Genomic DNA, 16272 nt, shown 5'->3' on the forward strand with positions numbered 1-16272 from the left:
TTTTTTTTTTTTTTTTTTTTTTTCCATCGCATGTAAGACTTTTAGGAGTGCATGCGAACATGAGGGATGTCCCGTCGTGTAGCACTAGGTTCACCCTTGCGGCACCACCACACCCTCAGCGTCCATTTGATGTATTTCCGCAGATGGGTACACCTTTATTTTGGTGCCTCTCCACTCTGCACCTGCCTGCATTGGCGCAGGGAATCCATTCAAGAGACACCCACCCCCATTGTCAGCAGTTCTTTGTGTGGCAGCGTCTCCATCCCAAGTGAAGCTGCCCCCCGCGAAGTAGCTACAAGAAGTGGTTTTTACAAAGCATAAGCACGATGAAATAATTGATTGTCCTTCCAGTGGAAGGGATGAAGCGCCCTTCACCCGGTTCCTCTGGCTTTTACAGAATGGGAAAACGTGTCCATTTTGCTTCACCTGGTTACCACTGAACAACGCTTTCTCTCCCAAGCGCAGGAGAGAACAGAAAGAACAAAAAGAAAAAAAAGAAGAAAAGACTAACCATACAGATTAACTACACAAATATCTGAACAGATGAACGCAGGAGGAATGACTTCTCTTGTTGACCCATCGGTGTGTCTCCCAAATGACTCTCCCCTGTGACTAGGTGTACGTACACCTCCTGATGATTGCACACCTGCCATTTCGCACTTGCTACAATGCAGTTAAGCTTGGTGTTGGCTGACGTCCAGCCCTCCCGTCCCATCCTTCAAATGTGGAAGCGGTTCGATGGTCACCCTGTTCATCCCAAAGAGGAAGAACTACCAGCAAGTTCACCTCACATGGTAAAGACTTCTCCGCCACAGAACTTACCCCCTTTTTGCATGGACGTGTTGAAATTTTTTTTTCTTTATTTTTTTTCGTTATTTGGTTACAAACCCACTTATGAGAACCCTCCCCTTTGCCTGAACGATGAAGTTCCTCCTGGACAAAATAAAACGGGCACTATCCAGGAGGGGAAATGTACATGATGGCCAAATGAAGAAGGCGTCCGTGCGAATAAAAAGGGAGAGCGCAGCTGTGGCCAGGAGGATAAACCGAATCCATGGCTCAAGAAGCCCCCCACACAGAGTGGCCGATCACACCGCAAGCACCTCAACGAACCGTTCTGAGTCCAACGATCCCCCCGACGGACGCAGCAATCACATAAATGTATCCATCCAGAACATCCAGAGGAGCGAAACGAGACGCTACTACCTCACTCGCGCGAACAGATTCGTCAATGACGATGGGCTAAAAGGCACCATCCTGTCAGCAGTCCACTGTAGTGAGCAAAAGGTCCTCCTCTACCTCTTCGTCTTCTCCTTGTCCAACGTGGGCCCACACATCATAGAAACGATAGGGATATATGTTACTAATCCAGCCACTGAAGAAACCGTGGTTAAGAAGACCGAGCTAATCCTTGCCAATGGAAACTCCACTGCGGACTACACCTCCGTTCGGGCCTTTTCCAACATCAAGGTGGCAATCAAAATTGAAGAAAACAAGCAGGCTAGTGATTATGCGAGTGAAAACTCCTGCATCCAAGAGTTACTCGTGGACAACATGTTATATGCCTTTGAGTACAGACTGTGGAGAGACTATGAAGGGTGTACTCAGCATGCCAGTAAGGCTGCCCTGAGCGTCCCCCCAGCCCAGTAGAGCCTCCTGGAAATGCACAAAGAAAGGGTCTTTTCCCAAGTGCACAACAAGAATTCCACCGGAACGATGAAGTGACTCGCTGACTCGACTTGTTGATTCCCTGACTCCTTTGCGGAGTGGGGCAAACAGACAGGAGACCGAGCGCCTAAATCGATCCTCACCATCGTCTTCCCCACCAAGTGAAACAAATTTATCCTTTCTATAATCCCATACTCACTACTTCTCACCCTACCTTTGCGCTGAATCGAAAGCATGCAAAACAAAGCCAGCGAGGGGAACCCCCAAACACCACATGCTAAGGTCGCTTGTGAGGATCTAAAAAGATTAGAAGCGCATCCCAGGTCAACCCTATTACCTCCCACGTATTAAATAGGTGTACAATCCCACAAAGGAGAAAAAAAGAAAAAAAAAACACAAAAATGGAAAAGTGAATCTACCTCCCTTCTGTAACTTACCCACGTCCAATGTCGACTTAACATCAAAGGAGTGAGTTTCCTTCGAACCATTTCAAAATAAACCGCTATACGTTCCCCCTCCCGTCTAAAGGGCGTTGTCGTTACCGTCGCCGCTGCTTCCGGTGTTGGTGATTTCTCTTCACTTGTCCCACCCGTAAAAAAGACAAAGACGAAGTCGTTCTTCTTAATATCGCACAAGGCAAGGTGTACCATAAGGTAGAGGTACAATGGGGAAAGCCACAAGTTGGTGTTTGACCCAGGTTGGAAACACATGTGACAAGGGAACAGGCACAAATTGAGGGAAAAAGAAAAGAAAACAAAACAACAAGGAATGAAAATACGTTATGCCCACTTTCAGGTAAATCAACAATGGTTATGCAAAGATTTTTGTTTGAATCCGTCGCGCAGAAGCTTTCTACATTTCTCCACGACGATCGCATAAATAGCAACCCCTTTCATGAATCCCCCCGCGCGGTCGGGTCCCCTGGGGAGAACCTTAAGACGAAGCAGAGGGAAGAAGAATGGGTCAGCTTAAGCACCGATGTGAAGGGGGACTAACATAGTCCACTTGGGCTGCAGCATCCAAAGCCCTCTAGCCATCTTGGCTAAAGAAGTGGAGGTTCAGGTCCTTTGACAGGTCGACGCAGAAGGCGCCATCGTCAAATGCGGCGGCGTTCTCGTCGTCATATAGAGAGTATTTCTCCTTGGCGCTTACCGTACCATCGCCACCATGATTGAAAAAAGGCCTCCCATTACCGACGTGGAAGTCGTAAAGGAAGGAACTGTCCAGGCGGTCGCACGCGGCGGAGTCCTTCTCCTCCAAGAAACTGCGCACTACGTCGTCTTCGATCTCTTTCTCATAGTCATAGTTGAGGAAGGCCGCTGTCAGAGCGTGGCTTGCATGGTTTGGGTGACTCGCCTGATTCACATGTTCCGCGTGACTCCTCCCCTTATCCGATCCGTTTCCTTTCTCCGTGTTGCTTCTCCAGGAGCTCATTGCGCCTCCGTTCCGGCTGCCCACTAGCCCATTGGAGCATCCACCTGCTCCACCATCGTCCATGTGTACGCTGGCGAGCGGCTCATGACCGACTTGGTCCCACTTCGGATCATCCCACTTCGAACCATCCCAGGAGAGGTCGCCTATCAAGTTCGCTTCCCCTCCCCTGCTGCAGCTCCACTCCACCCCTTCAGAAGGCTGAGGCCTGGAGAAAAACTTCCTCTCAGTTAAGTCCCCATAGTAATCATTCTTCTCAAAATGTGTATTGCCTTCTTTCGCAACATCACTCTTCTTCCTCTGCACCATCCTCTGGTTACTCGCTTGGCTCGCCATCATCTCCATTCTCTTGTTGCCTATCCTGACAGCCCCCTCATCGGGGCTCACAAGTTTCTCCTCCTTATCGTCCCAGTTGTAATTGCCCATAAATATGTTGTTACTTCCCATTTCTTCGTACGCAACTGAGATGTTACCCAAACTCGAGTCATAAAATTCTTCCTCCTTGTTCTTCAGTGGAGACTGTGCTCCATTGTGGACCATGTTTCTTCCTGAGATGCTCCTCTTTGAGATGCTTCTCCCTGACTTGCTACCCCTGGAGCAACAACTCATGTCCTTCTCGCTCCATAGGACATTTTCAATCCCTCCCATCGTATATAAATTTAATAAGTACGATTCTTCATCATCCAGGGTGAGAAGGGGATTTTCTCCAGAACCGTCCATCCCCATGGGGCAACTTTCACCTAACGAGGACAGCCCTAACCACCTATACAGCAGATGATGCTCCCTTTTGAAGATATCGTCTTCATTCGAGTGGACTAGATAATCGTAACTTCCATCGGGATAATTATTCATCACTGGAGAGTTGCATCTTACTTGACGATTGAGAGTGTTGTTATTTTTTTCTCTTTCTGTGGCTACTGCTAGTCTTGCCTCCTTCCTCATTTGGGTGTCATGTTCCAACGTGGTGAGACTCCTCACAGTGTGCTTCTCCCTTAGGCATTCATCGATGGAACCACCGCTAAGATCATACTCCGCGGGGGTCACATGCTCTTCTCCTGTTGTCTTACTCAATTTGGCTCCTTTCCTACGGCTCACCTTCTTTTCACCCTTACAAAATGGGTGTGCATGACTCACTGCATCGAAGGCAGCCACGTGCGAATCTCCCCCATCGGCGTTTCTCGCGCACCCTGCACCTCTGTCAACACGTCCGTCATCAGTTAGATTACCACTTAGGACTCCGTTTCTTCCTCTCCTCCCGAAACGCTTCCCTATTACGGATTCGCCTGGCAAATTCATGGAGCAGGGGCGGATGTTCGTTCCACCGTTGCTTCTGTTGCCGCCGCTATTGCCCCTGCCTGCAAGTGAGTAAACAGGGACATCGCTTCTTCTGTGCTTAGAGGGGACCGGTTCAGCTACCCTCTTCTCATTAGAGACACTCGCGGTACTCGTGGTACTCGCAAGGTGATTCCTCCCGGCGCGGTCGCTACTGCTGCTACCCTTCCCCATCGGCTCTAGGATGACTTCATCCTGGGAGACACACCTGTGTGATGCGGTCTTCACGTCACAGTTATCCGGTAATCCGTTTAGGTCGAGACTGTTTTTATTAAAGAGGGAAAATAAGTTATACGGCCTAAAGTTGGCATAGTCTTTCTCCCCCCCGTATTCGCCCAATCCAGGTGGACTGTCCATGCGCCCCTCACCATGCTCGTCACTGACGCCCCCTTCAGAGTGTCCATCTTCCGTCCGCAGCCTCTCCAGCACCGAGCATCCGCTACACTGTTGCATCTCATGGAAGTATTTTAGCAGCTCCTTATGGTGGGCCGCGTCATGGTGGACCCCGTCATGGTGGTTTCTCTTCTTGTGTTCATGATTCCCCAACGATGGCTTTTCCATCAAACCGCGTACTATCCCCTCCCTTTTCCTACGGGCCGATTCAATTCCGCTCTTCTCAACCCTTCCGAGAAAAATCTCATCAAGGTTTTGCGCGCACATATCTACTGTACTACTACTGCCATACTGGCTGTGGCTTTCGCCCCGCAGGCCACTGCCGTATCGAGTCAGTCCCTCCGCAGACCCTTCCTTCGAGACACCATTTTGGTTGTCACCGTTGTGGTCACTGTTCCCATTCGCATTCTCATTTTCCAACTCCGGCAGACAGGAAGTTGACCCTTTGTGCGAGTCGCCACCCGTCCCGATGCTCCCTCTTTCTGTGTTGACTCCTAATGTTTTCACCAGCCTGTTGTTCTCTCCTTCTAGATAGCGGCCCACTGCACAATCAGCCACTCTGCAAGCCGCACCCCCCGCAAAAGCACACATAGCCGCGTCCTCATATTTCCCCTTCACTTTCTCTTCATTCCCGTGGTCACCTTCTTCGTCTGCGCCCCTCACTAGTCTGCTCTTCTCCAAGACTTCTTCCCTTCCCTTCGGAGGGATGCTTCCATTAGGAGGAACACCTTCCCTAACGTCCAATGTCTTATTCTTGTTACTCATTCTTGGAATAACCCCAATCTTGCTTTCTCCGTCCAGCTCGCCATTTTCCTCATCAAAACGGCCTTTTACCCTCTGTGCGTCTACAGCCAGGTACGTCTTACACGTGCTGCATGCATTTTGATTCGCTACTTCTTCGCTTCTCTCTGGCAACCGAGGGACTGAACCACCCATGAAATCAAACATGTCATCCCTACGTATGGTCAGAGCGGACTGGTAATACCTAGCCAGATGAGATGCCTCCTCATCCTTATCTTTACCATTTTCCTTTTTCAGCTCATTGGAAAGGTTTGTCTCGAGGATAAGAAGGGGAAGTTTCCTCTCGTACGGGGTGGTTTGAGTGGGATGATCATCCGACCCCCTGTGCTGCAACTCCGGGGAGTAAGTTCCAACGCCATAGTCCCCCCTTTGCAGTGGCTTCCTGCCCTCGTTGCGGTCACTGTTTCTGCCCATACCGCCATTCCCGGATAGCATTTCCATGGGGTAGGCTTTCCCCTCCCAGCAGAGACCTCCCCGAACGCTCAAGCGGTCCGCCCTGTGTACCAACCCATTCCCCTTATCAGTGTTTGCTTGGTTTCTTTTTTTTTCCTCCTTAAATGTGCCTCTTTCGCTGGAGAGCGCCTTCTTTCCCGAGCCCTGCACTCTGGGGAACTCTTCTGTCTGCGGAAATTCTGCCCCATGGCCGCCCCTACCCTGATTGCCTAACCGTAGTGTGGACCCCTCACCCATGGCGTGCACGTTTCTTACCAGCCCATAGTTAACCGAGTCGTCACGATCGGTGCGACTTCTGTCTTCTACCGCTTCTTCTCCATTAAAGGATAAGATGGAGCTCAAATTGAAGTGGGGCGTAAAGTTGTGCCTCACCGATTCAATGGAACCATTTCCATCATGCTGCTGTCTATTTTGAGGACAATTCATTTTCTTAAATCTTCCTTCTAATAAATACTCCTCTTTGTCATCCTGGATGAGTAACTGCTCATCATACCGATAGACCCCTCCCTGGGTGCTCTTGATGTTCATATTGATTGCACATAATTTTGTGTACTCTCCATTTCGGGCACTCAGCAGATCTTCGTTTTTTTTTTTTTCTTCCGCTTCTTCTTCCTTCGGACAGCTCAAATTGGGAAAATTATTATTTAAGAACGCACTGCATGAGGAGTTCTTTATCAGATTTGTTCTTTTCATACCTTTAGATGTGTTGTCTATTCTGTTGCCGTTCTTTGTATTTCCCCGCGGGTGCTGGTTGTCGGCACTTGACGAGTTAGAACTTCCGTCGTTAAAGTTTACGCTTAGTTTCCACTCTCTGCGCTTTTCTTGGCGCGGCAGATGTAGCAGTTCTCTGCTGCGCAGATCGCTTCCCATGCTGCCTCCTCTGTTCAGAGTGGATGATTGCCCCGGGCTGACCGAATCCAGGCATCTGTTCAGGTGAGAAAACTCCATTTCCTCCCCCTGCATGTCCTCCTCATAGAACTGCACCAGCTTCGTGTTTATGTCATTTATGGAGTGCGCAAATCTGCACTGGTTCCCCTTGATGCACCTCCCTGTATAAAACGAAGAGATGGAAAAAAAGAAAAAAAAAATGAGTCCAGTTTCAGATCGGATGGGCCCCAACTAAGTGTTGACCCTCTCCCCCTCGGAACCAACTACAAGCATAGGACAAACTCGATGCTAGACGAACCTTCTCTGTGCAGCTGGCAGATAGCTGGCTTCCCAACCTCCCTCAGCTCGTTCACTGAATGGGCATAAATGCAGTTGTGGTCAGTGCATTTTCCTACAAACATGGGGATGAAAACAAATGAACAGGTGAGTGTATGTAACACATCTGCAGGGCTTTCAAAGGGGTCCAAAACAGACGATGGAGACGTACCAGGCACTCAACGAGACATTTCTCTTATTTGTTCGCTCAAAAAAAAAAAAAAATGAAGAGGAGGAATACCTAATATGTAACTTTTACATAACTTCGTTTTCCTCATGTCGGGTTTTATCCTCAGTTCGCTCATATCATGAGCAAAAGTGCAGTTTTCCCCTCGGTCACACTTATTTATCAGTGCGTATTTGCACATCTGAATTTTGTAAATCCTAAGAGGCCAGGAAGGAAAAGTAGGATGAGAAGGGTGTGTGCAAAAGTGGTCTACATGGCGCCGTTACTTTGTTCAGAAGCGTCCGTTCGGGGCGCAGGAGATGAGTAATTCCATGGTTTTTTTTTTTTTTCTTTTTTCTTCATTTTTCTTACTTGAATCGATGCATGTTGTCTCTACCGCTTAAGTGTGTATGACACGGGTTGGAAAAGGAAAAAGTTGGGCAAAGAGACCTGAGGGAATGGCCGCAGACGGAGCCAACCTTCGTGACGCCGCTGCTGAAGAATGTGTCGGTTCCTTGTACATAAATACAGGCACAATCAATAAAAAGAGAACAAAAAATAGCCAGGCAAAGGAGAGAAATAAGGAGGGACGCAGACGCAAGGCGTTGCTCAACCCGTCATGCAAAGGACGCAGAATGAAAGGCTTGTACGATGCACTTGGTACAGAAGCTCTTGTCTGGAAAAACAGACACACACATAAGTATATATATATATTTAAACATACACCTGTGAAATCACGTGAAACTGGTTCTCACTTTTAAAACGCAAAGATGCACGCGATATAAATATACAGAGACGCACCTATTTCCGCTCGCTTGTCCATGTAGGTACTTCACTCTGCACAGTTTCTCTGGGTGACTACCTCCCCATTCGCAGGCAACGCTCCTATGCAATTTTATGCTCATACAGTTTTGCGAAATTCTTTTTTTTTTTTTCATGAACTGTTTATAGGTTTTTTTTATTGTTTTAGCTGTATGTACAGGTATTTTTTTTTTTTGTTCGCTTTATTTGGCTTACTCTGCACAACCGCCGTTCTTATTACTCCTAATCCTTGCAATAAGAAGGTGTGGCGGAGGCGCTACTGTAAGAATTTGTGTACTCATGTGTGTTGGCATGTGAACACTCCGGTTGGAATGAAAAGTGCCACGGGAGCGCACAGTAATCAGATAAATGCATAGGGGGCACGATAATGGCGAGGAAAAACAAACAGCTGTGTGGGCCCCTCGTTACTCTATTTTCCCACTGAATGTAACCTTAAAAATGTAAAAAATTTAAATAAAAATGTAATTATCATCTCACTACACCTTGGGAACGGTATGCACGTTTGTGTGTACCTCCAGTAGGGGCGTAAAAAATTGTTGTCCTCCCTTCCCTATGGCACCGCTGTTACGTAATGCTTCTCGCGCTTGGCGTCTCTTCATAGAATGAAATACCACAAGTTTATCTAAAGCGACAAAATGTAAATATAAAGACACGTGCCGTTGTGCATACATCTTTGAGGCTTCCTTTCCCAGATGTCGCTGCTCCTCCACGGGATGTATGCACTCTCAGGAGGGCACCAATTCACATGAAACTTATGTGAATCTTAGTTATGCGCATGTAAAAAGGAAAATTAATAAAAGGAGGGTCACAAAGAAAGAGGGCACACTCACCAATACACAAGTTAAAGAAGTTAAATGAAGAGCATGAGTTAAACTTGCAAAGAAGAAAAATAAATTAAATCTGTTAAGAAATTGCGATGTGTTAATAATGCGAGTGCTGGTTAGCCAACACGTTGATACATAAAATAAGGAAGACTCCCCAGCAGTGACCGACCTTCACAATAAGGTTAGCACAGGAGGAGATGGTGTCAGTTTCTAAAGCATGCGCTGTGTAGTTTTACCGAAATGTGCATGCGAAATTACACAAGGGAGAGTCAAGAGAAAAAAAAGGAAATGAACAGGGAAACATCTCACGTAGGGTAAATCAAAAAAAAATTGTGCTTTTGTTCATAGGCGTATTAAAAAATTGCTTAAACTGGGGGAACACTCCCGTGCATTGGGATTATACATGAGGGTACTAGTGGCGCGCATTGTGCGGGTGCCTACAAATCCGTGCACCTCTCAGAGAGCAAAGAGGCACACAACAAGTGGGAGATACAGTAATGAATATCATAAATGGGAAAATTAAAAATGGACACATTAAAGAGAAAAAGAAAAAATTATAAGCTCAAGTGTAAGAAAGCTGCAAACTCTACTCCACGCCGCTTTTTTTTTCCCCGTTCAATCAGTTACGCACTCGGATCCCTATGCACAATATCCGTTGCATGTGTCTATGTATGAATGCTCATCGAGGAGGGCATGCACTGGTTCCGCTCCGCTTTAAGCTGAAGCGACCCGTTCGCGTGAGAAAGAACGTCCAAATGATGTTAGCACGTGGGTTTGGCAAATGAAAAAGAGAAAATAAGAAGGGTGAAATAAAGAGGGTGAAATAAAGAGGGTGAAATAAAGAGGGCGAAATAAAGAGGATGAAATAAAGAGGATGAAATAAAGAGGGTGAGATAAAGAGGATGAAATAAAGAGGATGAAATAAAGAGGGTGAAATAAAAAGGGTGAAATAAAATGGATGAAATAAAATGGATGAAATAAAAAGAGGGAGAGGAGTACAAGGGGAATAAGAAACAACACGTCGAAGTGAAAACGTGGAGGAATAAGGAGGACATACAAAAGAGCATGCGTCGCATCATAATCACACATACAAGCAACAGTTAAATATCAGAGGATGTGGGGCGGCTCGTTCCTCGCGCATGCATGTGTGTGCAAAGGAAACGCGCATAATCATACTACAGTTGGGAGAAGTTGTGGCAGGTTAAAATCGCACACGCTTACATGCATATATGTGCATACATACCTACACGCACACACCAATTGGTGCATGCCCCTATTTGGTACTCGCGCCGACGCATTCAGGTAGGTATCATGCACGCGCTTGAAATAGAAAATCATTCTTGCATTTGCGCCTACAGTGCGGATCGAGCCGCTGTCACAAGTGGGGCGACGTGATGACAAGCCCACGCATAAGGCCGTTGGCGTAGTTGTGTGCCCTCTCGAGGCAGTTCTTCTCTCATTCGAAGCAACAACATAAATTTCAAGCATAAAAACGTACGGGCGAAAGGGCCCACCGGGGTGAAAATAAAGTGCTAAGTGGAGAAGAATGAGAGGTTTCTTCTCCCGTTTCTTTTTTTTTTTTTTTTTCTCTTTTTTTGACGTTATCGAAAAGAGGATTAAAAAGAGATGTAAATTTTTTTAACGTAAAAATGTTTCTTTCAAACCAAACATTTAAAAAAAAAAAAAAAAAGTTACATTATGAGCACAAAAGCAGGCATGACTAGTGGTGGCTGCAAGTGTATGTCCCAATAAACTGCACCAATATGCATTTCTGGCCTACATTACAGGAAAAAATAAAATAAAATAAAAACAATAAACAGTAAAGAATAAGAGGTAAACAATAAATGCACCCCTTTTCTGAATGATTACCGCAGTCAGTCTTCACCACGGGGAACGCACTTGGGTGGTACTCCTTAAAGTGTGAGCCTTAACTCGGTCACTACGTTTTACGCACCACCCGTATAAGCACAGCTCATGCATCGGGGGCGCTGTTTGTCGCTGTTCGGCGCACGGGGAAGGAATGCCTACACAAGTTATCACATACATACGCATGTACGTACGTGCGTGCAAGGTCCCCTTCCCAGGGGAGGCACTCACGTTTCATGCATGCAAATGACCTCCTTCATTCAACCATGTGCAACACGCACCTGATCGGCCATTCTCAAAGCGACGCAAATGCACCTTTCGCCTGAACAGAAAAGGTGAGATGGGGGCAATTAACTTAAAAAAAAAAAAAATAGCCAAACGACGAAATGGCTAAGCCGCTAATTGGTTAACTAAATTCACGGGGCACACGTAAATAAAACAAGATCTCAATTCGATGAGGGAAACATAGGTCAAGCATGCGGGGAAAGATCCACACACGGGGACAACTTCATCGCATGCATAATATTAAAAATACCACCATGCTTAAAATTTTTTATTAAAAAAGTGAATGTGACATGCCAAAAGAGGGAAAAAAAGCCTGTTCAACTATTCTTTTTTCCCCCCTCATCCCCTTGCTCATGTTCTCCCCCGTGCCTTGGTAATTTCCAAGATGGATTGCTTAAAATAGAGATAAGGGGGAATGAAGAGAAAAATAATACACTCAAAAAGTGCTTGTTGTGAACTTCTTTCTTTCGTGAGTATTAACACCCACTTCTGTGCACGCTATGCAAAAATACCACTGGAGTTATCCCTCCTGGTACATTGAAAAGGGGGGAACAGGGGAAACACAACAAATGTGGTAGATAGGGAACAAATGGGACAACTCAGGTTGCTACACGCGAAAAAGAGGAAAACGCATAACACACAAATTAAGGCTGTGTCCCCTACAGAGGAACAATTTGCACACAAGGAAAAAGCCCTTTCTCACTCGCACAAGAAATAAATCATCCCTAGTGTGAGTTCCTGTTTGAGGATTCCCCTACATTCAAAGGATTCGAAAAGTGATGCACGCACAGAAGGGAGTGATATTTTGTTTGGGTAAAGAAGGCAAGGAGTAGAGATATGCACACGGTAAAATGCTTAATAAACAATGATATGAAATTTCCTTGGGGTTATTCCCCCCCGTTTGAGTGATTTTCCCGATTGGGGAACCTCTCCTTTTTTCTGTTCCTCCTCATCAGTCCACTAGTCCCCCAAGTGGAAGGTGCTTACGCAAAAGAGTAAACACAATCTCATTCTTCGTGAACACCACGATGTGCAATTACACGAGCCATGAATATATCAACACGTGAATGCATAGAAGTAACTCTGTTTTTCCCCGAGGCATGCACAAGTTAAAGTGTAATTCCTCATTTGTGCAAATTTGGTGAGCCTTTTTGCAAGCCGCCCCACGACCATGTTCAATTGTCTGTCCATTGAGATCATCGTATTGGCTTCCTTGATTCTCCAATGCTCAATGGTGTTTCCAAAGGAGGGCCTACTCTTTCACATTCCCCTAAGAAGGCCAACTTGGGATAAAGCCCGCATGAATGTACATACCTACATGTGCACTCTTTTTTTTTTTTCTTGTTTCCCCCTTCTTGGTTCCATTTTTTCGTTTAAAATTTCTTTCTTTAACTTTTCTAAGTGGAACATGTGTGCACGTATTTCCAAGGAGTAAAAAAAAGTGATAGGTCAATGAAAGGGCAAAAGTCGGTGCATTAGTCACGGACTTGTGTGAAAGTCCCCATCACAACATGCTTCCTCTTTGGTAACAAAAAAGAACGTGCTTATCAAAAAAAGGGATACACATACTTTACAAATTGCGTTATTTTCGGTGAGGAGGAAAAACAATGAAGAGGGAATGCTGATTATATCTTCCACTGCCTCCCCTTCTGTTCCACTTTAAGGGAGATACACATCGAGAAAAAAAAAAAATGCATGCACATGTCAGCCAAATAACCCAAATGATTACCCAATTTTAAGCAACCATTTTGGTCAAATAAAATTTTTACTTTTCTGTTCATCCCTTTTTTTAGTCCCTTCGTCTTATCTCCAAAAGGGGTACGGCCCCAAGAGGTTTGAGGTCCCCCTCGAGTGTACCCATTAAAAGTGCATATATAGCTGCACAGTGTGTACTTGCTGTAGTGTGTGTACTGTTTGTACTGGGTGTACTTGACGGGGAGGTAAACCCAGGCGTGCCGGCGCAGCCTCACCCCAAAAGTGCAGCGATAATATCCCTTTTGAAATTTCTGCTCCTCCTGTGACCGTAAAAACTATACAAAATGGAAATAAATTGGACTTATTAAGACTTTTCATCAATTGTGCTAGCCCGTACATACACCGGAAAAGGAAGAGTAAAAATGTATAGCACATGTGGGGCAGACTTAAAGGAGCGGTACCTAGGCACAATGACACACACAATTGCGTGCAGAAGTAAAGGGGTGAGAAAGTGGGACAAACTATACTTCTCCCTTGTTCCGTCCGACAGACAAGCACACTTGATGCCTTTCCATGAGAGGCGAACATGGAGGTAAGACCTCTTCCCCGAGCAACTTCCCTCTATGAGTAACAACGTCGATAAGATAAAGCATGTAAAAAACAAGAAAAAGGCAAAGAAAGAAAGCAAAGGAAACCGAAAGAGGAGGAAAATGGGATATTCCCCACGTGGCGATCAGCCACACCGCAGATCAAATTGCACACGGAAAAGTCGCCTTTCTTAACTGAAAGGAAAAGTGGAAAGAACAACAGTGCTGAAAAAAAAAAACAAACATTCCTACATTCTGTTACAGTAATTACTACATATGTGTTACATTCGTGAAAATTATTTACCAGCGAAAACTTTTTGCACACAGGAAATAGTGGTGTTCATTTTTTTTTTTTTCTTCCGAGGGGGGGGAGTAATTTAAAAGAAATGGTATATCCCTACAGGGAAGAACTGACGCTGCTATTCTCCACTATTGGAGGGAAACAATTTTCCCTATAAGGACTATACCACGTGAACGCAGCGCGAAAGAGGGCGGCTTATTCCATCGATCGCTTAGCCTGTTTGGTGTGTAGCTACGCATCTGATAGGGGCGTGTGAATGAATGATAAAACGCGAAAGGAAATCCCAGAGGAAATCCCACGTCAGGGGGGAAACACACCGTCCAACGGTTAAACGAATAAGTATTCAGATAGAAACATCCTCCCATCTGCCATACGAGCGTGCTGCATACATCTCTGCTCCATGGCAGTGGTGATGTGAGAAGGCGCCTTCTGTAGATAACCTTCGTCCGCTGGTTATTCTTCCCTTAGCAGCACTACACTGAAGGGATGAAGGAAGGTGGGTCACTTTTCTTTTTCAGAGACTTCTACACTATGAAGTACGCCGGCACGGTTGGCAACCTTGCGGGCAAAGAGTTTTTCCAACCTGTGAAAATGAAAAAAAAAAAAGAAAACAGTTTCGCATACGATGTAGTCAATGCGTCTGTTCTTTGTCCTTTAACCTGTTCTTCATTTGTTTTTTCCTCGATGTGGAGATTTCAATTTATTCCTTTTTAACGCTTCATTCTTGCTTAACAAAGGGGCTAACTTGTCCCCAATTTTTTATTATTTTTTTTGTTTAAGAAAAAAACAGAGGGGACGATTTTACCCCTTGGCGATTTCTGCGGCGAACAAAATTGGAAAGGAGAAGCTAAAACTACAAAATGCGTGGAAAAAAGAAACGCACCATCCAAATGGACCACTCCATTATAAATGCCCTCTGCCGATACAACCTAAGAAAAAAAAAAAAGAACAAAATTATTCGAATTGTTTTCCTTTCCCGCTGCGCTGCACTCTATCTCGCGTATGCAAAAGTGCGCGGCTTTTTTTTTTTGTTTTGCCGCCGATCCGTATGTTCGCGTGGTGGTGAATTCGGGTGGGAAGCCCCCACCGCCGCAGGGTCGCCTTTGTCGGGTGTGGGGGGGTGGAACGAGATTTAGGACGATTTGCTATTCGAGTGGGACTGCACTGGGAGATTGCCTGCTAAACTTTTCTTTCCTGCACAAGCAAATATATGCAATGTAGGAGAGGCAATAGCGTACCTTGACGCCGTCCCACTCGAATCGGCGCTTCCTCTTTCCGCGACCGAGAACCTTCGGCAGGTTATATAATCCGAGCCACGTAGCAACAAAGCAACGGTGTATCCAATCTGGAAAAAGAGTTCATTTTTTCTTCTTTTTTCTTTCTTCTTTTTTCTCTTTTTTTTTTTCTTTTCTTTCTCCTCAAATGGGCATCTCCCGATGTACACGTATTCACAGTTCCGATGTGATTGACTGAACATCTGAACTGCCTCCTGTGAGAAGTGACCAGTTCTTTTTTTTTTTTTAACTTTCTTCTACTCCCGATTTGGGATTGTAAGAAAAGGTTGACCCTCGCACCATCTCTGCGGGCGAAGGGAATTTTTTTTTCTCTTGTTCTTTCCGCGAAGAAAGGTACTCATTTTATAGCGCGTTCGCTTCAGTAGGTAGGAAGAGAAGAGCTTCCTTCTCGCGCGCTGCTTTAACTACGCGAATGAATGCTTTTTACCCTGTTGACTGCATCCCCACACGCATTGATTCCCCCTCCCCCTTGCTTTGCTCCGCAGCTTTTTTAACACCCACTCCAAGGCACACCGTTGCTCCCCCGTCAATAATTCACCATGGCGAAGAAGTCAAAGAAAAGCGCGGGAGATAACATCAACGCCAAGCTACAGCTTGTGATGAAGTCCGGAAAATATCAGTTTGGGAGGAAGTCCTGCTTGAAGGCCCTGCGAATGGGGAAAGGTAACCCTGCGGTTCGCCCGCCGCGACCTGTGTGCATCACGTGCATACGTAAATATACTTTGCACATGCTGGTGATATATATGTCTCTACCACTTCGTATTCGTCTTTCCCACTACTTCACCCCCCCAGGCAAGCTCGTCATCGTCAGCAGCAACTGCCCACCCATTCAGAGGAGTGTCATAGAATACTACGCTATGCTGTCGAAATGTGGGGTTCACGATTATCACGGGGACAACAACGACCTAGGGACTGCCTGTGGGAAGTTATTTCGAATCAGCTGCCTCGTCATCACAGACGTGGGTGACTCGGACATTATCAAGACGAACGAGTAGAATGCTAAGAGGAGTGCCAACGTGGGATCGAAAACGGGAAAAGTAACCATACCAGGATGAGAAGAAGATTGACAAGTGCCTCAGAATTGAAGATTTAGAATCTAGCATGGAGACTTCATTACGGAGCAACCTCTTGCAGTAATCCAGATCGACGC

General features: G+C 45.8%; 4 protein-coding genes across 4 annotated transcripts; 3 read left to right on the forward strand and 1 right to left on the reverse strand.

Moving 5' to 3' along the window:
- Positions 1 to 921: 921 nt before the first annotated feature.
- Positions 922 to 1650, forward strand: C922_05007 (hypothetical protein; the record flags this gene model as incomplete). The annotated part of the gene is made up of 1 exon (XM_008820580.1): positions 922 to 1650. The coding sequence occupies one exon, from the start codon at positions 922 to 924 to the stop codon at positions 1648 to 1650; it is 729 nt and encodes a 242-aa protein (XP_008818802.1).
- An 824-nt stretch (positions 1651 to 2474) lies between these two features.
- On the forward strand, positions 2475 to 2663 carry C922_05008 (hypothetical protein; the record flags this gene model as incomplete). The annotated part of the gene is made up of 1 exon (XM_008820581.1): positions 2475 to 2663. The coding sequence occupies one exon, from the start codon at positions 2475 to 2477 to the stop codon at positions 2661 to 2663; it is 189 nt and encodes a 62-aa protein (XP_008818803.1).
- A 34-nt stretch (positions 2664 to 2697) lies between these two features.
- Positions 2698 to 7833, reverse strand: C922_05009 (hypothetical protein; the record flags this gene model as incomplete). The annotated part of the gene is made up of 4 exons (XM_008820582.1): positions 2698 to 7127; positions 7265 to 7357; positions 7523 to 7665; positions 7820 to 7833. The coding sequence occupies 4 exons, from the start codon at positions 7831 to 7833 to the stop codon at positions 2698 to 2700; spliced, it is 4680 nt and encodes a 1559-aa protein (XP_008818804.1).
- Positions 7834 to 15661: 7828 nt separating this feature from the next.
- C922_05010 (60S ribosomal protein) lies at positions 15662 to 16117 on the forward strand (the record flags this gene model as incomplete). The annotated part of the gene is made up of 2 exons (XM_008820583.1): positions 15662 to 15785; positions 15915 to 16117. The coding sequence occupies 2 exons, from the start codon at positions 15662 to 15664 to the stop codon at positions 16115 to 16117; spliced, it is 327 nt and encodes a 108-aa protein (XP_008818805.1).
- Between the last annotated feature and the right edge of the window lie 155 nt (positions 16118 to 16272).

The sequence above is a fragment of the Plasmodium inui genome (assembly GCF_000524495.1).
Source record: "Plasmodium inui San Antonio 1 unplaced genomic scaffold supercont1.34, whole genome shotgun sequence".
NCBI classification, from domain to species: domain Eukaryota; phylum Apicomplexa; class Aconoidasida; order Haemosporida; family Plasmodiidae; genus Plasmodium; species Plasmodium inui.